Raw genomic sequence first — 24,493 nt, 5'->3', positions numbered from 1 at the left:
TCCTTTCTTCCTTTCTTCCTTTCTTCCTTTCTTCCTTTCTTCCTTTCTTCCTTTCTTCCTTTCTTCCTTTCTTCCTTTCTTTCTTTCTTTCTTTCTTTCTTTCTTTCTTTCTTTCTTTCTTTCTTTCTTTCTTTTTTTTTTTGTTGAGATGGAATCTCATTCTGTCGCCCAGTCTGGAGTGCAGTGGCCCCATCTCTGCTCACTGCAAGCTCTGCCTCCTGGGTTCACATCATTCTGCTGTCTCAGCCTCTGGACTAGCTGCAACCGCAGGAGTCCACCACCACGCCAGGCTAATTTGTTTGTATTTTTAGTAGAAACGTGATTTCACCATGTTAGCCAGGTTGGTCTCGATCTCCTGACCTCATGATCCACCCACCTCAGCCTCCCAAAGTGCTGGGATTACAGGCGTGAGCCACGGCGCCCGGCCCTTCTTTTTCTATAATCCAGAAATCTGAAAATGAGAATTGAGTATTTGTGTAATTTTTATCCCAACAAATTTCAGTATGACAGTGGGATTATATTCATTGATTTGTGTATTCATAATGAATGTTTATTAAAATTGATCTTGACAGATAAAGGATATTTATGAATTTTTAAAACTACTTTATTGAAATATAATTGATATGTAAGAAGCTGTACATATTTAATGTGTACAACTCAGTGAGTTTGGGGATAAGTATTTACCTATAAAACCATCAAGTCCATAGAAATATCAGTTACTTCTTGATCACCCACCCTGGTAGCAGTCAATGTTAATGTTTCAGGGATTCAGTAGTGACGGTGTGTTCTTTCTCATTGTTCTCATACAACATAGTTAATTGGACAATTTGGACAAGCAAAGAGTTCACTGAAGCAGAGTCCTATAATAGAGAAAATTAGATAGATAAGGGAGGCTGTAGATGAGGCTCCTAACTCCGGCTTATTAGTTCAGCAATCCTAGAGAAAGTGACAACTGAGGCTTTTTAAGCTGAGGCTTAAAAAGTGACAGGAAGTTAGCTGGGCCATGGGAGTAGGAGTAGGAAGACAGCCGTTCACTCAGAGGATACAGCGTCTCTGATGGTGTAGAGGCAAGAGAAAGACTAGCAGTTGTTATTTGGCCACATTGTACTTGTCTGCCTCTTAAGGCTTTCCTGCTGGCATCCAACAAATACATATTCTATACACGCTGTTTTGTCAGTGCTATTTTTGGGAATAGGAAAATGACTGAGATTAACTCCTACCTGATAGTAAGAGAATAGATTCAGAAACTAGATAATGTGAATATAATAGGGTGAATACTGCCAGGTATTGTGGAAACATAAATATCAAGTTTTAGCCCAACTTGGGTGTTAGGGGAGGCCTCCTGAAGGTGATCATCTAATCTGAGTCTGATAGCATAAGAAAGATATAAGAAAGGTGAAAAAGTTACAAATAATGAAAGAACAGGGAAGAGATAGACTGTAAATTCATTCCATTAAAAATCATGCATGTCTCTTCAAGAAAAGAGCAGTTGAGAGAGGAAAATAGGATAGTATATTCTTCAGCATTTACTATTAATTTAGTTTTCAATACTTTCTTTTATTTATATAAAAAATGACCTTTAAGAGGCTGTTCACCAAATTATCTTGATAAAATGTGTTAGCTGTTACTGGAAATTGGCACTTTTAGTCCATTGGTGGTAAACTTTAGTTTCATTTTCCAATTTCTGAAGGAGTTGCGAATATTGCAGAATGTCTTCTACCTTTGTCAGTTTTTTTTTTCTTTTTTAGCTTGTTCAATTTTTTTTTATTTTGTTTTATTTATGTACTTTCCCCTTCTATATTTGAAATAGGAGTCAGGAAAAAGGTATAAAACTTTGACATCACAGAAATGAGACCATTATGAAACAGAAAAAGAAAGCAAACCATTATGGACATTTTTTGTTTTCTAGAAATGAATTAAAGATTCTCAGAAATATATTACAGCCACTTTGGGGAAGAAATGAGTGAAAGACTAAACCAGGAAAGTACTTGAGTGGGAAAAGTATCAAAGAAATAGAAAATGAAAAGCAAATCTTTTAGTGAAAAGCCTTAGATGATTTCTATTTAGTGGAATTCTTAAAGGGATAATATTGTAAGGTTACCGTTCCTGTTTTCTAGATTGGTTAATGTAGCGCGGTCAGGTATTACAAGAAGCTCTGTGCCGGGCTGTGTCACTTGCAGTGGTTGGCAAATTTAGAAATTAGGAAAGGTTGTAGCTTTTTATTCAGTATTCTGTGAGAAAAATGTGAGGAAGAAACAGAACTCATTCCAGAACTGTGGGCAGGTTGGTAACTTTTATTTAGATGAAAGCTATCCAGAAAAATGCTTCCTATTTGTTTTCAAGCAAAGTGCAGTTTTGGTGATTGACACCTGTTTTGTTGACCAACAGAAACCGTGCTTTCATTTCTGGCCAAGTTAATCAGGAGGTCTTGGCCCCTACTCCTTAATTCCTCACCACCTAAAAACAAAAGTCTTTAATGATTTCTAGTTAATTTAATATCTCTTTACTTTCATACTTGGTTTTTATATTTTTTGTGTGCCAAATTAGGAGAGTTCCCTCACAGAAAGGCTAAATTTCTTTTGTAACAGCCTTAAGGATGCTGCAAATTCTGGTATCAGGAATTCTGTGGTGCTTAAACCTTCTATTTAAATAGATTTGGGGAACAGAATGCCAGTCAGATCTAGCAGTGCTGCTGTTGTTCAGAAGCAAGTTGTAATGACATAGGGAACTTCTGTGACTTAATAGACCAGAATTTTACCCTGGGTATTTAAAAAATGCACAACATAGATTATACTAAGAGAAAAAACTACCAGAAGGTACTCAGTGTAAACTAATTTTATAACAACCATTTTATGTTTATAAAAAGTGGAAATGAAGAATAAGGGTATTTTATGAAATTTTAAATTTCTTTGGTCTTACTAATTTGTTCTCAACTTTTTCTTTTATACAAGAAGATTTTATGGAAGCATGGCTTACAGTGTTGCTTCATAAGATTTGTGTTCCACTATTAGCAGCTTAATGAAGAGTAATTAATCATGTGTTTGTGAGTTAAAATAGTAAAGGCTTAAATTTGTATAGTACTTTGCAATTTACTGAGGATATTAGGTTTCATTTAAGACTCAAAAAAACCCTGTGAGGTCGGTATTCTTCCTCTAATTTACATATGGGTAAAATGAGGCCCAATGGTACTAAGTGTCCTGGCCAAGATCATACAGCTGATACTAGTAGTAGTTGATACGAACAGAGAGCAAACTAGGTGCTGTGCAAAGGACGTTACACACATTAACTGATGTAATCGTCGCAGGAAGGGTGCCCCTCATTTTATAGCCGAGGAACACACAATATAGACTGACTTGCCCCAGCCCACAACACAAAACCAGAGAGGGAAACACTTGAATTCAGGCAGCCTGGCTCCAGAGCCCACATTCTGAACCACAGGCCCTGCCTCTGTGACCCTAAGTTTATTGGTCAAAATAGAACTTTTTTTTTTTAGGTCAATTGATAACTGATTAAAACTCCAAAAGAAGTAGACATAAACAGGACTGCCCCAGAGAAAGCTTAGAACTAGGAGTGACCAGGCATATATGCTTGGGTACAGATCACGGAAGTGTGTGTTTAGTGTCATGAAGCAATAAAGTCAGTGGGTTACCATGAGAATTTAAGGAGAGGTAAAGCAGGAGGCTTATGCAAGGAATGACATTCATCATTAAACTCCTAGATGGATTTTTCACCTCCCAGTTAATTAACATGTTTGAGAATGCGAATACAGACTAATACAAAAAGCCTGACTGAATTCGAAGTGGGACTGCCACAAAGACCAGAGCTTGCCTTCCCATATAATTATGGGGAACTGAGCCCCTTGATGATAACATGTTAAATGAAATTAGTAAAACTTTACTTAATATAATTAAAACTCTGAAGGTTAGATTTAACTTATCTAATTAAATCTAATAGACTGGGAAAACACAGCTTACTTTATAAGTAGTCAAGGGCTTTCCAGATATATTGATTCTGAAGTTATTTATTTTTCTATTACTTTAATAGTTAAAGTCTATGTTGAAAAGCTGTTTTGAGTCTAAACTCCAGGCTTGAGGCAGACAGGCAAAGCAGAATGTTGAGTTTAATTTTACCCAAAAATAAAGCTAGCTCCAAAAGCAATTTACTTCATTTTTTTTTTCATTTCAAGCAAGTTCTTTCAGCTCATATGATTTGGTTGATATGAATTTATAGGGCACATATTAGCTGCCCATTTCACTTCTCATATCTGAATCATCTTATCTTCCTTAATGTCCTGTGAGATTAGAACAGGGGTCACGAGTAGGCCAGTAAAGAAAAGAATGTTTGCAATAAGCAGTTATGTTTTCTAGAAACCCTATTTGGGCATGCCATTGCTGATTTGAAGAAAGGAGAAAAAGCTTGATGAGACTGAGAGTTGAAAATTCTGATGGAGAAGAACTGCCAAATATTTTTGACTGCCTGACTTAGGAGAGATGTTAATTCCTGAGAGCCACCTATTGTACCCACTTTCTTTGCAGTGGAAGAATAATTCCATGGTAAAATGGCAAAGTTAAGCAAATTTTGGGGGTATTATGTATATGTCTGCTTTAGTAACATGTTTATAAATATATAAATTTGTTGTATGAGAAAATTTATAGATTAAAAATTGTCCACAGAGACCGTATCATGGGGGTAATTGGTGTAAATAAAATCAGGGAAGATTTCACTTAGAAAATAATCAGTTAATAGATATTTAAGGAAAAAGAACAGTTAACTAGGTGGGAATGACAAAGTTCTAGGCAGGTGGAACAGAATGATCAATGGTTTAATGACAGAATGGACTAAGGCAAGGATCTTCAACCCCTGGGCCATGGACGAGTACCAGTTCCTAACCTTGACCAGTTCGGTACCTGACCACACAGCAGGAGATAAGCAGTGGGGAGGGAGCATTACCACTGGAGCGAGCCCCGCCTCCTGTCAGATCAGTGGTGCCATTAGAATCTCTCAGGAACATGAACCCTATTGTGAACTGCACATATGAGGGATTTAGGTTGCTGGCTCCTTATAAGAATCTAATGCCTGATGATCTGAGGTAGTACAGTTTCATCTTGAAACCATCCCCCCAACCTCCGCCCTGTCCATGGAAAAATTTTCTTCCATAAAACCAGTCCCGGCGGCGCAGGGGCTAAGCCCTGTATGCCCAGCACTTGGAGGCGAGGCGGGTGGATCATGAGGTCAGAGAATCGAGACCTCTCCTGGCAACACAGGTGAAACCCCGTCTCTACTGAAAAATACAAAAAAAATAGCCGGGTGGCGGTGGTGGTGGGTGCACCGTAGATCCCAGCTACTCGGAGGCTGAGGCGGGAGAATGCGGGACTCCGGGAGCGAGCTTGCCAGTGAGCCGAGATCGCGCCACTGCCACTCCAGCCGGGGCGACAGCGCGAGACGCCGTCCTCAAAAAAAAAAAAAAAAAAAAAAAAAAAACAGTCCTTGGTGCCAAAAAGGTTAGGAACCGCTGGCCCAAGGTAAATGCAAGAAACTGAAAGCCTATCGAGCTATATATAGCTGAGAGGGCACAGTCAGAGGGATTCAGGCAATATCCTGCTGGCCTTCTGATACCTTTCAGGCTTTATCCTAAGAGAAATGAGGATCCATTGAAATGTTTTAAAAATGGGAAATGGCACAACAAATTTTGTACTGTGAATTGAAAATTTCAGAGGCTGCACTAGAAGGGGCTAAAGTCAATAGAGAGAGTTGAGAGAGTAAGGTCACAGTCTGGGCATAAGACATGGAATGAGGCCAGAAGAGTGGCAGTAGAGATGGAGAGAAGCACATGCACTGGAGATAGGGTTTGGAAGTGATAGAACTTGGCAATAGATTGAGTATGACAGAGGAAGAGAATAAAGGCAGATTGTCAATGATAACACCTAGGTTTCTGGCTTGTGCGCTGAAATGGATTGTAATGCAATATTAGGGAGGATTTATTTTGCAAGGCATATTATTTTATTTTAACCACAGTAAATTTTGGGTGCTTTTGTACTCCAAATGGAGACATTAAGTTAAAGTCGGATAAACCAATGAAATTCAGAAGAACATTCTTGGCTAAAGATATGAATCTGGAAATCATTTGCATTTAGCTAAGAAATGATGCCCTGAGCTGGAATGAGATCTAGGATGAAAATAGGGTCTGGATAGAAGTTCTTGGCCAGAACCTTGAGGAATGTCACCATTGTGGCTGGGCCACAGATGATAAATTCTGCTACGTAAATAAGGTTAGTGTGGAAAGAGGTATATGTAGAAATAACAGAAGAATATCACAGAGAAAGGGCTCAGAATGTTTCATCAAGAGTGTTAACATCTTAAAAGGTTTGCTAAGAGGTCAAGAAGGACAGAAAAGTATCAAAAACTCCCCTTTTGATATAACACCCTGGAGATGACTGAGCACCCTGGCAATGGCAGTGAGGTGGAGTGAGGAGGCAGGCGCTAAAGCCTAGTCAGCTGGGAAGTGAGGCGAAAGGGAGGCAGTGGGAGCAGCAGGAACACACAGCTATTTGCAGAATTTTGGCAGTCAGGGGTGGGAGAGAGAGAGGTGACTAGAGTGGGATGTGGTTTGTTTTGTTCTCTGTATTGCACATATTTATACATGGTTGAAAGCTAAGGGATGGGATCAAATGAGGAAGGAGAAGTTGAGCTACATGAGAGAGAAGGAGTACAATGTATGGTAAACTTCCTAAGAAAGTGAGAAGAGGGAAAACAATTCAAGAGATAGTTAATGGCCTTCAAAAGTAGGGCCAGCCCTTCTACTTTACCAAAAGAAAAGTTATGGTTTGTTTACGGATCTAGATAGGCTTGTAGTTTGGTGACAGATGATGAGGGAATAATTGTCTGAATCTTTGCATTTTCTCTGTATATGAGAGATGAGGCCATCTTCTAATGGGGAGGTTTGAATGTCCAAGGTTTCAAAGTAGAGGAGAAAGTGAGAACGTTACTGTGGAAGATGGAAGGAGTAGGCAATTGGAGAAGTTATTGGGAAACTAGGTAGTGGTAAGATTGCCAGGCCGTGTTGAAGGCCTAACTGGGTTTGCTGATTCTCAATTTATGGCATTATTCTGCCCTGTGCTTTATTTCTCAAGTTGTGTTCAGCTCCCTGGATTCTGGCAGAGAGAATGGCGAGCATAGATTTCAGCTAAGGTAGGGTAGAGGAGACGGGCTTTGGAAAGGGAGAATTGAAGAATCTGAGAGCTTCAGTGGTACATGGGCCAGACCTATGAAGGCTGAAATCACCCAGGATGATGGCAGAGTTTGGAGAAAAAAAGAAGGCTGTGAACCCTGCAAAAGAATCTTCCCTGAGAGAAAGGGGATGCTGGGGGAGGTACTAGATGGCAAAACTCAGCCAGAGAAGATCATAATATAGTTGGACTGCATGAACTTCAAAAAAGAAGGAGTTTGTTACAACCAAAGCAAGAAGGTGGAAGAAAAATACCTGCAGGAAGCTATGAGAAGCCAGGAAAGAAATCCCAAACCCTGACTCTGAGGTTCATGGGTAGGGGAGGAGGGATAAATCCACAGCTGCCATATGAGAAGGCTGCAAAGGAAGCAGGACCCTCAGGGGAGAGACAAGTTGCAGGTAAAGCAAGGAAGTTGATGTTTACAAAGCCATAGTTGCAGAGAGCACAGTTGAAATGTGTGTATTTAGACTGAGGCGAAGCTTTGTATAATACAGAATTTCAAATTGCCACTACCCTATTTCTTTCAATGTGCAAGAGCTGCTTTGAAGCAAGCTTCACTTTGACTGCCCTAGATGAATGCTTTAGAGATCACTGGAGAAAAAAGGTTAGGGATATCTGGCCGTACCGTTAATTAATTGCTGTGAGGGAGGCTGTTCAATTCTTATCCCAGCCCCAAGTAAAATGAGTAGTTGGGGAGTGCTGCCGAAGAAAGAATGGATTTTTTTTTCATGTACAAGAATGGCAAATCAAAGTATGAAAGCAGAAGAAAAAAATTAATGAAACTCATCAGCTTAACCTTGATTTACAGGATTCTGAAGGAGGACAATGGTAGCGCTCTGATAATGTGCAATATTGTTGCTTTATGTATAGAGCTCTTCTGACTTCGAGCAGTTGGTAGTGAAAAGCAAGAGGTTCCTTGACAAGTGTGTTTATCAAGCACATCTGCAGTGTGATTTTGTACGCTCAGTTGCAGCTCTGTCATTCTCCTCCATACTCATTTAACATGATGGACTTGTTTGGCAAATCCTTCAGGTGGTGGGAGGACAGGAAGAGGGGGAAGCTTACTCTGGATCATAAAATAAAAGATATTGGTCTCTGTCACACACTCCAACTCTGCCTTCTCCTCATCCTCCTTGATCATTATGATTATTTGTAGTAAAGAAAATGAATGGCTAGGTGGTGTAATCCTGTGTATCTGTTGATTAGTTGCTCAGGGCACCATGGAGAAAGGATTGTGGTGTAATTGTCTGGTTTGACTTGAATTCCCGATTAGGGGGAAAAGAAGTTTGACAAGTTCTTTAACCTGCAGCTCACGGAATTTCATAGAGTCTTACTGAACAAGATAGTTCAGATGCATCTCTCCAACCGTGATGTTCGTATTAGCCAGTAGCAGCTGGCATCTGTTTACTGCTATATACACACTGTGCTGAGCACATTAGGTGTATTTCCCCCCATATCACAGCCTGGTATTTTTTACTTACATATTTCAGAATATATAACTGAGATTTTGGGTCTAAGCCCAAGATCAACCCAAACTCTAAGCCAGACATATCTCCAAGTGCCATATTCTTCTCCAGAACGCTCTAGAGCAGTGCCGTCCAGGAAATATAATGAAAGCCACATGTAACATTTTAAGTTTTCTAGTAGCAATGGTGAAAAAATAAAAAGTGGGTGAAATTAATTTTAATAATTTACTTTATCTAACCTAATATATCCAGATTATTATTTTATCATGTCTTCATTATTTTAAAAATTATTACTGAGATACTTCACACTTTCTTTTAATGCTACGTCTTTGAAGTGCAATGTGTCTTTTACATTTGCAGAGGCTCTCAGTTTGGGCTAGTCACATTGGCAGTGCAGGGGCCAGTGGATACCATACCGGACAGCTCTGCTGTAGACCCTTAATGAAAACAGAGTTTTTAATCACAGAGAGTTTACTGACTTTATTACAGGTTTTGCTTTGAGATGAGTAGAAAGAGGCCTTCCTGGCCTCTGTGGTCTCTGTGATTGGTCTCTGTGATTCAGTATGACACAGGTGGGAGTGTCCTTCCTCTTGTTTCTTTGTGCTGTGTGGGGGCCTCCTCTTTTAAAGGTATATGGGTATGTTTGGGTCCGTGTGTGTGTTCATTTTCACAGTAAATCTCCTGAAGTGTATGGAGTCCTTAGAAAATACTTTATGATACATAGAGTAAATAAGAGAAAGAAACAGACCGCTGCCACCATTAAGATAAATGTAGCTTTGTGTCCCATTACTATCTGTTTAATTTGGCGATGATTTAATCTCTACAGATCTGTCTTTTTTGCCTGTGACCAATCCTCGTAGCTTTATAGGCTATACCTAGGCTTTGCTGAAAGAATTTCTCTATAGGAGGACAAAACCAGATTATGCGTTTAATATAGTACCTGAGAAGTAGAAAGTGATTAATATGTTGTTATTATACAGTATATTCAAAGTCCTTGTATAGTTACTGCTAAAAATCAGTATGAGTAGAATCCCTAAACAGGAATATGAAAGCAGAGTGTATTCTATACTGAAGTGACGAAACAGCTTTACAAATAACCCATACCTATTTCTGGACGGGTGCCTTTATACATTCCTTAAATTTTAATTGACCGTTCTCAGTGTAAGGATTCAGTGACTTTTGTCTTTTCGTATAGATGTCATTATATTGATAGCTATTTCGAAGGCCCTTAAGTTGTGATTTTCTCCAATTTTCTGAGGTACTTACCTTGAGGTTTGAGGTTGATGGGTAGAAAAAGAAGGGAATTTTTAATGTCTTAATCTATGCAATTATACCTAATTTTTGTTACTTAAAAAATTTTAATTCAAATAAAGAAGCATTTTAGGTTTGTATAAACAACAGTACTAATCGGTGTTTATGTGAGCTAGGAGTAGAATTTTCTTATACACCCCCCTTTTAAAACATCTTCTTATAAATTAATGTCATAGAAAATATTTGGTTCAGCAGCTCATGGTGGTAGATTGCAATATTCCAGCCTTGTATGTGTCCAGCACCAGGGCCCTAACAAACTGTGCCTGCTCTGTTTATGATATCTAATAAAGAGCAGTCAACCATGATTATATTACCATACAAGATCATTGCAACCACACATAAACATCTTCCCATGTTGTTTTTAAAATTGAACAAACAGGTGGTTATTTGTCATTGATGTAAAAAATGGACAAGTCACCCCATATCCATAATTTGCCTTCAGCCTCACTGTTCTGTGGAAGATGTAAGGGTATATCCACATTTTCCTCTTTTGAACTAACCTAACTTTTATGTATTCATTCTTGTGCAGAGGTTACTACATAATAATCGTGCCTTTGAAGAAATCTCGTGGGAAGTTTATCAAGCCATGGGAGAGTCCAGATGAAATGGAATTAGATGAGGTAACTATGTCATTGTTGGCTGTGTCTTTCATTAGTTATTTAATTTGCTACATATCCACCCCCTCCCTTTGAGGCCTTTCAGGATCTAATCTGGATGCTGGCTTCTCCATACCTAGCTGGTTGGATGGTTCAGTACTGTGGGCATGCTAACCCCTGGGGATCCCAACAAAGATCCTTTGGCTTTAATTAAAAAACATTAAGTTGCAATAAAGCTTACAACCTGTCTAATCTTTGTTGGCCTTAATATTTTGCCCCTTGCCCCTTGTAAAACATGATGCAGAGGTGTGGGAGGTGAAGTGAATTGTCAGCAAAGACTTAGTCACCATTGATATAAATCCCAAGGTCCCCTTCATTAGTGCAACAGTTGCTGAGGCTGTTACAAACACCAAATTGCAATTTGTAGCAGAGTTCATCTGACCTACTATCTATGGTCTTGACCAGTTTCTCGCAGAATTCTGTTGATTACCAAGTGTTTGCCTTATTCTATATTCTGTAGGTTTTCAGAGTCAAAAATGCATTTAACAATAGAGAAAACAAAACAAATCACAAAATTGTGAGCAAAGCAACATATATAGAACAAGAAACAACAAATACTGAATATATAATGTGGATTTCCAAAATCTTGCAACAGCAGGTGCATTATAATTGGTACTCTTCTTGTATAAGGACATTTTTGAAAGGTAATGCATAACATGAAGAACAAGACATAATTATTACATACTTCTATTTAGATAAGAAAATATAATCCAGAAGTGTTGAGCTAGATGCCCAGAGGACCACAGCAAGTTAATGAGTAGAATTCACATTTTAAAATACGAAAGAGCCTTTGTTATTTTAACATGATGCTGTTTTCAATCAGTTCATAAGGCAAATAACCAGAATGCCCCCATTTGGAAAACATGAGATTTTAATTTATTGGGTTTATTTATAGCATAGGCCACATCTTGTAGTACAACCTTTTATTTCTAGGTGCTTCTTCTGCCTCAAATTAGTACAAATAGAGCAAGGAAAAGAATAAATTCCCTACCTACATTACAGAGAGGTGATGTTTATTTCATATCTATGTCTGTACAAAGGAGACTGTGATCTGACCAGAAAGGTTGTTAGCTTTCTTTGGCAGACATATGTCATCTCTAGAAGTGGGATTTATGTTATCACTGGCTTCATTTATCTGAATTAAATTTGATCAAGTTCAGATGAGGAGATGAGTTCAAGGTTAGGCCTATGCTTTTCTGTCACTAGTGATTAGATGATCATTGGGGCTGTGTAAAATGAGACATTATTTCAATAATGTCATCAAGTAATTTAGATATGTTATTAATTTAATTGTTTTGTGTTGATGGTAAAGGAACAAAATCATTATTCTGCGATATTGAGAAAATAGTAATCCTTTAACTGAAAATGCAGAATGATCAGCTGGTCTTTTCTAAGCATTTTGAAGCCAAACATGATTTTACTTGCAACTGACTAATCAGTTAATCTTGATATATTCTTTACTATTTTAATTGGTTCGCAGCTGAATTACAGAAGTGTCATCATTCTGTTTAAGTTGGAATGGGATTTAAAATGCAAAGGCAACTTATAGAATCTATGAATTGTTCTATCTATTAAAAAAAAGTTTTCAAGACTTTGAGAGCCAAGCCAAAATGACATCAGATACTTTTAAATAATAAGCTTTCCTTAGAAGTAAAGCCATTTGGTAGTAAGTAATAGAAAGTGATTCTCTTTTATGGCCACGTTTTAACCTCCAAAATGCACAGCAACACTAATGGATTAAAGTGTAGGGCTATATGACTTTGAACTTTCTTGCAATTAAATTCTATGGGTCTCTGCTGCTGATTCCCATAACAAAGGGTCATTTTAATCATCCAAGTTGTGGTGCATTAATCTGTATAATAGTTTGATAAAGAACATTTTATTAATTCAAAATTTTGGGGTTGGGATGGGTTGTTTCCCACTTTTCTTACTGATATAATTGAGACCACATTGTAGAATTAATGGGGGAAGAAATAAGATATGCATTGACTGGAAAATGAAAATTATTTCTGATAAAGAAGTAAAGTCCTTGATATATCTTCTGGAATTACCTCAATAATCTTGTAACCATTGTGGAGGGGAACAAATGAAAGCAGGCTATGGCCTCACTTTATGCTTACTCATCCAGTTTTTGATCCCTACAGACAGTTTTTTGCTTTTTTTTTTTTCTACCATGGATAATAAAAGCATTGTAGTAATTTTATCTATAGCTTGGTACTGCCAGGTTTGACAAAGCAGTGTTCCTCTCTTAAATGTATTTGATCAAGTAATTTTTCAGAAAGGCCTATAATTCAAATTGTTGGAACCATATCATTGAATAGAATAGTGGCCTAAGGGAATTTCCACACATATGCCTCATATCTAGGCCCATAAAAAATTGAAAGAGGCTTTCCAAACAGTATTACTCTCAAAATTATCTTCTGAGTTCATTTATCCTTTGTTACCGGGATGCTCTCCACATGATAAATTTATAAACTGAAACTCCTATTGTCAAGGTCAAACTGGGCAGAGCAGACATTGATAGTCAAAATGAATTTGGAGCAGAATGACTCCCAAAATGTTAGTGATATTTAATTCAGAGCAGGTCATGTAATATATCATGAGTTTTTCATTGCATTGTACTTCAAAGGCTTGTCGTAAAATAATGTGGTCATTTGTGGTTGTAACTGTAACATGCTGGCTAACTTTGGTGTCATCTGAGCCCATTTGAACCATTTGACCTGTGACACAGGAAGCACCCTACAGAGATTAGAGCAACCTAAAGGGGCAGAGTGATGTTCCAGGTTTGACTTTAATGAATGATGGCACTGGATCTAAGAATACCCAAAAGCTCAAATATTTTATTCTGAATTACTTCCTATGAGTCTTCTAAAGAAATCCTAGCAGAAAGTGATTGTGGGAATGACAATGATATGTATGAATTATGACTATTAACTGCATCTGCAATATGAATAAAATCAAGGTAGGGTTTGATCAGTGAAGTAGAAGAGGGGACACAGTCACATAAACAACTGGTGATAAATGTTTTGATTACCCAACTTCAAAAGCTGTTCGGCACATCTGCAGTGCATTTTCCTTCTTAGTGTAATAGGCTACTATCCTTTACTACATATCAACAATAACCTGTGTAATGACACTTCAATTATAATATTGCATTAAATATTTGGCATTAGATTTTTTAATTAGCATATGAAAAGAATCAAGATAAAGGAAATAACACATTCATCTGTCTTGATGTAAGCAGATACATAAAAATTATATGTATAAATACACAGAGTTAGAACAATTTAGAGTATCAGAACTTAAACATTGTATTTCCTTATGATACTGTGTAATAATTAAGTAAATTAAATTATCGTTGAAAAAATCTCTAGCATGGAGTTTCATTTTATTTCACTGAGTCTAATTATATATTGAGACTTTCTATTGTGCCCCAGTTTCTTCATTTATAAATTGAGGATTATAGTAGCCATGCTTATAGGGTTATTATGAGGAGTAAATTGGAGCTGATGCATGTTTAGGATCCCTAGAACAGTGTCTGGCACTCAGTAATTGCTTAATAAATGAAAACTATTATTGTTATAATTATCATTTTTATAAGTAAAGCTAAATTTGACAACAAGATTGAAAGACAGTGCTAACTTTCTAGCCTTGTGTTTTCACTGGCCAGTTGGTGCATAATTGATCAGCATAGCTGACTTTATTATGGGATGGTCCAAATTTGCTAATCGAGTGATGCCCAATCTACCGTGGTTTTCCTAAAACAGCTCACGTTTCATGTAATTTTAATTGCATCAGTAAACTCAAAGTAACAGAAAATTTTAGCACGTTATAAATTAAATATTATTGAAAATAATGTCGACAAAATTTTCCTATAACTGAAAGACCAGTTTTAACATTTTAGGATACAATTTTGAACCAGCTGAACACATTTACTACTCCCAGTGTAGAAGGGACTATAACGTACCATCAGATTCCTAACAAAAGGATTCAGTGTTTATCCTATAAACAGTCTGAAGCCATTTTATCACAGAAGCCTAGCCTTGATCATGCCAGGCTCTCATTCTACTAAGTAGAGATCACTACTTTGGTTTTCACTAGATCATTTCTATTTACAAAAACAGGAATAGTAATTAGTTTTGCTGCACCGTTTCCGTATCTTAATTTTGTTTATCAAGGTGAAGACAGGGTTCATTCCTTTTTCCGGTTTGTCCTCAAATACGTAGACTTTTCTATTAATACATAGATATTAAAATAAATAAAATAAAAAATTATTTCTGAGAAACTGGCAAAAAGATTGCTGCTTACATCAATAGGCATCCCAGACTAATATAGATCTTTCCTTTGTTAAACCCTGTGAAATACCAGTTTTAATTTATGTCAAGGTAACTTTGAAATCAGTGTTCATAACCACTGTTAGTATGATTTTCTTGTAATAAAGGAGTCAATGAAAAACAATAGATTATCCAAAAATAAATTCTACCTCTTTTCTTTAGAAATACATGAAGGATCTGTATATACATGTGCATGTGTGTTTTCTTCAAGGTAGTACTAAAATTAATTTTCATCTACCTTGCCTATATTATCTGGCAAGATATACACACTCCCAAGAGAGGTCGATTCTAGAAAAAGTTGACTCCATGATAAAGTAAAAGGAAGTGCACCCCAGTTGCCTACCCAGGGAGCTAAGTCAAGCCAGAAATTGGTAAATGAGTAACAATGTCTATTTAATATGTGTATATTGAAAATTGTTTGTTGGATTCTGCTTCTGCTGATTTGAGGGAATTTGTATCGTATGAATTATCTAATTACTAAAAACAATCTAAAATGGCACTAACCTCTTCTAAAATGCGGCTATATTTAAAGATTTAGATGTCTTTGTCTGAGGTTACTACTTGTTTAATAAATCTCCTGCAAGGCAAGGCTTTTATGAATCAAGCTGACTTTTTTCCTTAGACAAGTTATGATGCACTATTGTCCTTTGAGAGAATTTCATTAGTGTAGGAAATGAAATGAGCTACAGTAAAGTATCTAATTGCCCTGTGTTTATAGCCTAGACCTTGTAATAGCAGTCCAGTATCTTACCTTAACAGGAAGAGAAGCATTTGAAATATTGAGAGAACTGAGATTTAGTGACGCTGACGTGCTATATGAAATGTGAACAAATTGCATTTGGGTTGTTCCCAGCGCTGAATTAATTTCTCTCATTAAATTATCAATAAGTTGGGTTATTATTTACAGTTCTTTTTCTGTTTCCCCCTTTTTTCCTTAAGCTGCTTAAGGAGATATCTAGGAAGCGCAGAAGCATCCGTTATGGGAGAGAAGTTGAATTAAAGCCATATATTGCCGCTCACTTTGATGTCCTTCCCACTGAGTTCACCCTGGGGGATGACAAGCATTATGGTGGATTTACAAACAAGCAACTCCAAAGTGGTCAAGAATATGTCTTCTTTGTGTTAGCAGTAATGGAACATGCAGAGTCTGTAAGTTAATTATGATGGCATCTCTTTCCTATGGTATGCTTATACATTTTCACTGGAATGTGGTTATTTAGGGATTTGTAGGTATATCCATCCTCTATTTCTCATGAACTGTTATTAACTTAAGTGTAATAACAGGCCGCCGACTCTTTGGACATTGCTGAATATACTCCTCAAGACTGAATTACAAATGAGACTGTGTCTCTGATGAAGGAAATTTACATGGCCCTCTACTTTGTGAAGTTCCAGATCAATAGGACATGGTTCCTGATACCTTTTGATGTAACACAAATATTATGGTGTTAGAACCAGCATTGTTCACAATCTCCTTCCCTCATCCTTTCAAAATGACTGCTGTCAAGAAAAGGAGACTGCTCTCATCTTGCATAATACCTGATTGACATTAGCCCCTGTGATTGCAATGGGAACTCACAAGCTCAGCCATTCAACATGGCATATTTCTAAAAATATTGGCTTTGGGGGTGATTGTATGTATTGTCCTGCATTTGCCAAGTGAGACTACCGTGCCTATACCCAGATTCATGAGGAAGGTCTATCTAGAAAGAGGGAAATACAACAGCTTCTTTAATTCTAGAAATTTATGAGTGACTTTATCAGTGAACAGCTGAGAAAGTTATAAAATAATTTAGTAAAAGAGAGAATTCGTAAGGTATTCTAAATAATGAGTTTTCTTCTGTTATGTAATCCATCTTGCTTATATGTCATTTTATGTTTCAGTTGCTTTGAATATTTAAAAAAAAAAAGGGGGAGAGATATTGTACATAGGAAGGGGGTGAATTTTGAAGTGGCAGGTCACATGAACATGTAATATACATATTCTAAACTTCATTTATCTAATCGGCATCTATATATGACAGGTGTGGTAACTCTGAGCCAGTCATTTCCTGAATAGAAGCAGCTCATGATGTATCAAAGATTTCTCCACATCAGGTGTTAGGGTATACAATGGGGCCTCTCTCCGAGTGACTGAAAGAATTATCCCATGGAAAATCAAAACACAAAGCCAGCCTCTCTGCCTGGTTTACCTTTGTGCTCAGAATGTCATTTGAAAACAAAGTGATGGCCTTCCTGGAATTTTAATGTACAGATATGCTTTCTCTTTCTAGTTGAAGGTTTTAAGGCAGAACATCAAGGGAATGAAATGTTAAGAAATCATCTTTTCTTTTATTCAAAATGACTTTTAAATATTTGAGAGGAATTTTCTTTTAATAGCTCTAGGAATGTTTCAAAAAGCACGCTTAGAGCATTGAGGTAGATCAGAGAATCTAGCAAAGGAGAGGAATCTCATTCGATCCTGCAGACTGAACCACTGAACTACATACTCTGGTTTCTGATGTCTTCCGCTAGTGTCTAAATATGTCACAACTGATGAAGAGTCTGCCCCTTTCTTTAGTGTGTCATCTGCTTATTAATTATAGAATTAAGAGTTTTTTTTACATGTGTTAATGAAGTTGCCCCTTTATTCTATCATCTTTCTCAACATTGCTTCCAAATATATATGATATTTATTTCCTTTATATATCATAAATATTTTCAGGCCTGGAAGAGACTTGTATCCAGCTAGAGTTGTTTTGTAGTAATAAAGCCTTTGTGTAAGCCTCAAATTTCCATAACAGATTATAACAATGTTCCAAGGGTAGACTGGTAATTTGCAAAGAGAAAACGCTTTTCCCTCCCTCTCAAAGACACAAGCTATCCCCTAATCCATTGTCTCACATTAAGAATGTCAGATTACTGGTTTGGAATGATCCAAAATTTAATCTCTTACTCCCACACATAAGAAATTATATTTTTCATGAGGCTGGTATCATTTTATGACTTCATTTTCTTTTTATTTTCATACATCTCTGTTTCTTGAATGGGTTGGAAATCTATGTTCTTTGGGAAAACCTGTGCTTAGACTTCCATCTCAATGGACCATGATTATTATCTTAAAGGTTCTTGGTAAAGAATTTCAAATCGAACAGTTTTGCCTAGTTCTGTCTACCAAACTATTTTAGCATCACCTACAAAATGGAGTGGGTATCGTATAAACCAAAACAATGATATAAAGAATCATGTTACTTAAATACATAGTTCTTTGCCAAGTCCTTTGTGTCAATCCTTATACCATATACATCCTTTTTTTTTTTTTTTTTTTTTTTTTTTTTTTTGCCACCTCTGAGAGGCTGGGACATACGTACTGGGTTCCCATCTTCCTTTAATGCATTAGAAAATCTGAAAATCTAGTCAGTCTTTTCCCTGGGCACAATGACGAAAATGAGAAAGAAGAGTAGTATACAAGCGTTCAGTGGGACATGTGTTCTCCTGCTTGATGGCCGAGCTCATTGTACTTAAATTCAGAATAGATGCCATAAACTAAATTTTTTAAAGATGCAGGTTAAAACATTTAAATATATGTACTGAACATGAAAAATGAGCATATATACTGATGTCTTGACAGTTTCAGCCATTTGAAAAGATGAACATTTTTTGTCTTATTCAGCCAAGATTTGCTGAGAACCCACTAAGTACAAGGTTCGGTGCTAGCTGCTTTAAGCATATAAATACAAATAATATATAAATCCCTGCCTTCTAGGAGTTTGTAGTTTCACCAAAGAAAATGAAGTACATATACAAATAAAAAGCCAAAATAGAGTTTGGTGAGTGCCATTAAAACAAAACAAAACAAAAAAAAAAAAACAAGGACTAAATAAAATTTAGCTGTATTATTTGTACCTTTTTTTTTTTTTTTTTTTAAGAAGGGAATGACCGATCACTGCCAGTCAGTTAAAAAGGGGTGGTTTCACTGGAGGCAGTATTCAAGTGGGGGCCTAGAGAGTTGTTGTTCAATTTCAGGAGCTAAATGTTGTGGAACTTGTGAGGGAGTTGAGGAGCAAGAATAGAGCATTTAGGGAGTAGTAGCAAGAAGCCCACTGTGATGGAATGTGTTGTGTGTTGTGAGCAAGTTTAAAGTAAAATTGTGGATGCCCTTGAGAATCGTGCTAAGTTATCTATGTTTTATTTGGCAATCACAAGAGAGCCTCTTGAAGGCTTTATAGTTGCAGTTTAGGATGATACCTCTAGCAGCAGTGGAGACTATTAGAGGAAGGAAGAAATTTGGTATGGTTAGGAGCACATAAGTAAGGTCCTAAAGAAAAGTGGCACTCATGAGACTGGAAGGAGAGCAGATGGACCTAGGGGTCACTGATAAGCTAAAATCAGTGTTTCCAGTCTATTCCTGTTTCTATAAGGTAAAATCAGTGTTTCCAGTCTATTCCTGTTTCTATAAGGTAAAATCAGTATTCATTCCTAGATACTGAGAGGATGAGAGAATTTGGGAAGTCAGGAGGAAGGGAAGGAGTATCTGGAAAAAATTAAGAAATTCATACTTAATTTGAACATATATGTAGGGGGTCTCTAGAAATGATTGGAAATGAAGATCTGGGATTTCATAGAGTATCTGAGTTTAGGAACATTAATGAAGAGACATATTCTGCATGGAAGTTGAGAGTTAAAGCTTGGGCTGACCTTACCAGATAAGAGAGGACAAGAGATGCTAGTAGAGAATAGAACTTAAGAACTTGGGTTCAGGGCCAGCCACAGTGGCTCACACCTATACTCTCAGAACTTTGGGAGGCCGAGGCTGGAGGATTGTTTGAGACCAGGAGTTCGAGACCAGCCTGGGAAACATGGTGAGACCCCATCTCTATAAATTTTTTTTTTTTTTTTTTTTTTAAAGAATGTTGGTCTATAGGATGGAGTCAGAGGCAATTAACTCAGCAGGGCATGAGCAGTTGAAAAGATGAGGACAGGACTGGTTTAATACAAAATTAAGAGAGCCAGAGATAAAAATTTTAAAGAAGGGCTTGATCCACTGTGGCAAATCTGGAAAAGTTGTCTGGAAAGGTAAAGAGTAAATAAAGGCAATTAGATTTGGCAAATGAAAAAAAAAAAAAAAAAAAATAGGACCAGTGGTGTTGTTGGAGTGAGAAGAGATGAGGAGTGAGTAGTAGAAGCAGAGCAGTTAGTGGATGTGGATTGGTTTCTGTTGGATTGGAAAGTAGAAGATAGGGACTTGAAGGGGGCAGGTAGAGTCAAGATGTTTTCCTAATACAGGCTAAAATAGGACAGAACTAAATGGGATAGGATATCATTGAAATAAAAATCATCGATATTTAGTCCATTTCTTCTCCAAGTAACTGTATTTTTGAAAAGTATATTATCAATTGTCTGTTGAGAACAGACATACCAGTCTCTGAGCAATAACTGTAATAAAACTAAATGAGAACTGCTAAATTCTTTTAAGTTCTAAAAATTCTATATTTTATGAAGCCATATCATCAATTCTGTATATCTCGCATCTGTAATTTGAACTATGGAATTCCCTTTTGAAATTGTAGACTTTATTTGTTCATTGTTTGGCTTCCATTTCCCAACTAATATGCAGTAGTATTAAGTAGTACCAAGCACTAAGAAGCACAGTAGTACTAACGACTACGGACATTCACATTTAGTTAAATACTGACTTATTTTTGAATGTAAATATATACTTCAGTCTCCTTAACTGTATGATAATGCCTTGCGGGCTGGAGCTCTAATTTTTCTCTTGATTTTCACATAGCATTTAACACTTTGGCCCAATGTAAATGTTCAGTAAACATTTTGCAACTGATTAATTACTGGTACTTTACGCTTCATAGGATCATTTAATATGCCATATAGAGAGCCCAATGAAAAAGTGTCTATGAAGTAATTTGTACTATCAAAATTATTTCATTATAAAGTATTTCGCTCTATAAGGAAATTTGTATTTATAAAACCTCTTCCTTCCTTTCTTTTCTTTATTCTCCTCTCCCCTCCCCTCTATTTTGCTAATGTTGCCTCACACACTTTTCATTAAATTCACTATTTCCTCGATTTTTTGCTTCTTCTGATGTTAAAGGTACTCTGTAGAAAGTCATTATTTTATCACTGAAATAGACTCTGCTTTTCCTCAGAAGATGTATGCAACCAGCCCTTACTCCGACCCCGTGGTGTCAATGGATCTGGATCCACAGCCAATCACGGATGAAGAAGAAGGCTTGATCTGGGTTGTAGGCCCTGTCCTTGCAGTGGTCTTTATCATCTGCATTGTCATTGCTATTCTTCTTTATAAAAGGTAGGTTTACCTGATATTTCTGTTGCAATTTTGGAGGCTGCCTTATTTTTGAAGACTTGATCATTGTTCTGTGGTCCTTTGGTGGTTGATTTTAGTAGAAATACTTCAGTGCCATTTCAATTATTTTTGGAAAAGTGTTTACAGTAAGATCAAAATGTAAAGACTGTACTATTTGGAATCTTACTCAGTTTTGGTATAGACTTCTGTTGTCCAACATGGATCTATTCCGGCCTCCAATCTTCTGAGCTGCTTTATGCAGATAAACACTTTTCATAACAATTGAGGCATTAGTGCATTCACAAGTAAATAAGTCCATGCAAGCTTTCATTTGATTGTTTTAGATAATTAATTGCTCGATTTCAACGTGTTTTTTGAAACACTATCATGATTTTGCAATTTGTACATATCATAAATCTAATTTGCACAAGTGTTGAGATAGCTCCCTGTGGCTATTTCTCAAAATTTGGCAAAAGCACATGAAAATTAAGGATTAAGGAAGGGAAACAAAAAGAGAGGGATGGAGAATGAATCGTCTCCCAATTTTTCTTCTAACTCTTATTCCACATCTTCACTGGTGAATTCGTGTATGTGTCCAAAAAGGGATGCCAAGGTACCATATTCCTTTTTTAAAAAATATAATCTGAGTCTTACTATGCCCATGTGTTGATTTGAGTAGTGTCTTTGACTGCAGTTAGAATGCAAATCTATATCTACCCACATTTTTCTGATATGCCACTCTTTTTCAATTTTATTTCTACCTCTAACATCTAATCTCTAATAAGATTTTTTCCCCTAGGTCACTGGCCGGTCAGTTAGAGAACATTAGTAATTGTTCTTATAAATTCTTTCTGTCTTAAGATTATAATTATAATATAAATATGAACTTATAAAAAGTAGCATATAATATCCTTTCTTAAACATTTAAAATGACTGAATTCAAAATTACTTTCCTTTATATAGATTTTTACTTTTTTCCATTCCAAATTGTATTTTCATAAAACTTTAATCCATGTTCTCATTTTCCTTGTGGCGTGTTATATTTTGAAATGCTACTGTGAAGGTGATCTCATCCCTCTACTACAAGATAGCTTCTCTCTCCCTGTCCCTGTAACCTTGGCCTTCAAAATCTAAAAAGAGTATCTTCATTTTGATTCTTGCTTACATGCTTAATCTGATAATCTCATTTCCATTCACTCTTTTTCCTACCCATCTAGCTCCCTTTTGGGGGTTTATATTAATTATTTTCACCCTCACTCCCTTGCTCTTCTGTCCCTGGAATAGAGTTTTAACCCCATAACCTCTTATCTTGACTCTTAAAAAAAGAAACTCCTTCAGAACACTTCTCCTTTGAAAACTTGTTTTAAAAGGCTCCATTTCATTTTATTCCAGCATTAAGAGAGGGTTGAGAAAATAAAGGACAAATGAAAGAAGTTCATAACCATAACCCATTAAATTGCCTATCCTATTTTAGAGTTATAAAGAATGAAAGAAATATCCATCATTATTTTTTTTTCGCGAACACTGCCATCATTCAATTATCCATGCTGTAAAATAGCCGAAAAAGGAAGTGATTGAAAGCCAAAATCTCCTCTCATTTGATGATTTGAATCTTCCATTCCAATCTGTATCTATAAGCATATATCTTAAGGAACTCGTTGCATTTTATCACCTCTCTCCATGTAAGAGATAAGGGCAGGAAGCATGAGGTACCCACCTGCCCCGTGAGTAATCACAGACTCTGTTTGAGTCCAAGCAGGAACTGGTGCCCTTTGCTGTCTGTACGCTGCGCTTTTTTCTGGAAGAGAATTCAGTAATAAAAAGCAGTAGTATAAATCTAATTGTTTTCTGGGAAATATTTATTTAGGTGGTCACATACTACTATGGGAGTCGGGTCAAAAAACAAGTGCTTGTTGACAGGTGTATTTCTAGACCATATCACATGACATTTTGTGATTATTTGAAATGGGAAAAATTAATGCCTTATTTTTTAAGTTATGTTTTATTTGGATATACATAGCTATCATTAAGTCATACAGTAACAAATATATATGGTATTTGTGAATCAGTTATGTAAATTTGACGAAATATGATTGTAGCCCTAATAATTTTTAAAAGATAATTATTTTCTTTCTTCATCTGCAAGTGACAAAAAACTCACTTATTATTTTTCCTAATCCCACAAAAAGAAGTATCGTATTTAAAGGTTTTATGACTCTATTAAAATGGAGTAGCATTTTAGTGTGGGCCTATGTAAGCATCGTCTAATGCAATTGTTGGGAAATGCACACATCCTCGAATGCTAAGTATATTTAGCTAACCATCTGAAGGCCCATGAAGCGTTTCTGAAATAGAAATGCTTGCTTCAGCAGTAAAGAACATTCCTGACTTGAAATTCAAGTAGACCCAACAATGTCCTTCTTGATTATCATGAGGCAGTTCAAAAGGAAATCTTCTGTACCCAATGAATAGTGTCTTTTATAGCTTGGATCCTGAGCAAAGTTAATTACGTAATAAATACTCCATTCCCTCTTTTTAGGTGCCTTTCAGTTTATATACAGGTCATTGGTAATGACTCAGAATTGAAAGAATCATTATTATTATTATTGTCAGAATATTTTACTTCCCATATGCAAATAATGCTTTGAGGAGAGAATGAGAATAAAATGTTGTTAACTCACATTATATTGATCATCCACTTTATCATGTATCTCTGCTTCTAAGATGCTTGCATTAGCAATAGGTCTGTAACTACAGATAGTTTTATCATATAAAGAAGTATATTTTACCCAGCTATCTGAGGAGACTTTGAGACTTATTCCTGATAGATCTATTCATGTGGAAATGGCATACTCTTTGATCTGGCATTCTGTTCATTTAACTTTTGTTTTTAATCTAGTAATCTGTACACCTATACTACATTGATCATCAGTAACAAACAATATCACCAGGGCTTTGTAAGATCCCCAAAATACCCTCTGAATCATCAGAAAATTAAAATATATTTGATGTATCTTTAATGTTATAAATTTTATTGTACTGTAATTTTTAAAAAATATGATACGGGCCATGGCTTAAAGTACACATTACAGAGATAAGGTAGTAGCAATGTTCGGACCAGTACTGGACTGAAGAGCCAGGAAACCTGAGTCCAAGTCCCAGTTCTGTGACTAGCTGGTTGCATGGGGTAGAAATT

At 36.5% G+C, this 24,493-nt stretch overlaps 1 protein-coding gene across 1 annotated transcript in view; it reads left to right on the top strand.

The window, feature by feature from the left end:
- Positions 1-24,493, top strand: part of LOC108517204 (receptor-type tyrosine-protein phosphatase delta-like) — a 497,564-nt gene that overhangs the window by 321,813 nt on the left and 151,258 nt on the right. Inside the window, 3 exon segments of the mRNA XM_017854985.1 lie at positions 10,533-10,623; positions 15,933-16,142; positions 21,140-21,300. Coding sequence (XP_017710474.1) covers positions 10,533-10,623; positions 15,933-16,142; positions 21,140-21,300 — 462 coding nt within the window.

The sequence above is a fragment of the Rhinopithecus bieti genome, unplaced genomic scaffold (genome assembly GCF_001698545.2).
Source record: "Rhinopithecus bieti isolate Rb0 unplaced genomic scaffold, ASM169854v2 scaffold_38735, whole genome shotgun sequence".
NCBI lineage: Eukaryota > Metazoa > Chordata > Mammalia > Primates > Cercopithecidae > Rhinopithecus > Rhinopithecus bieti.
Note: the sequence above shows the minus strand (reverse complement) of the source record. Positions and strands in the feature narration are given on the sequence as shown.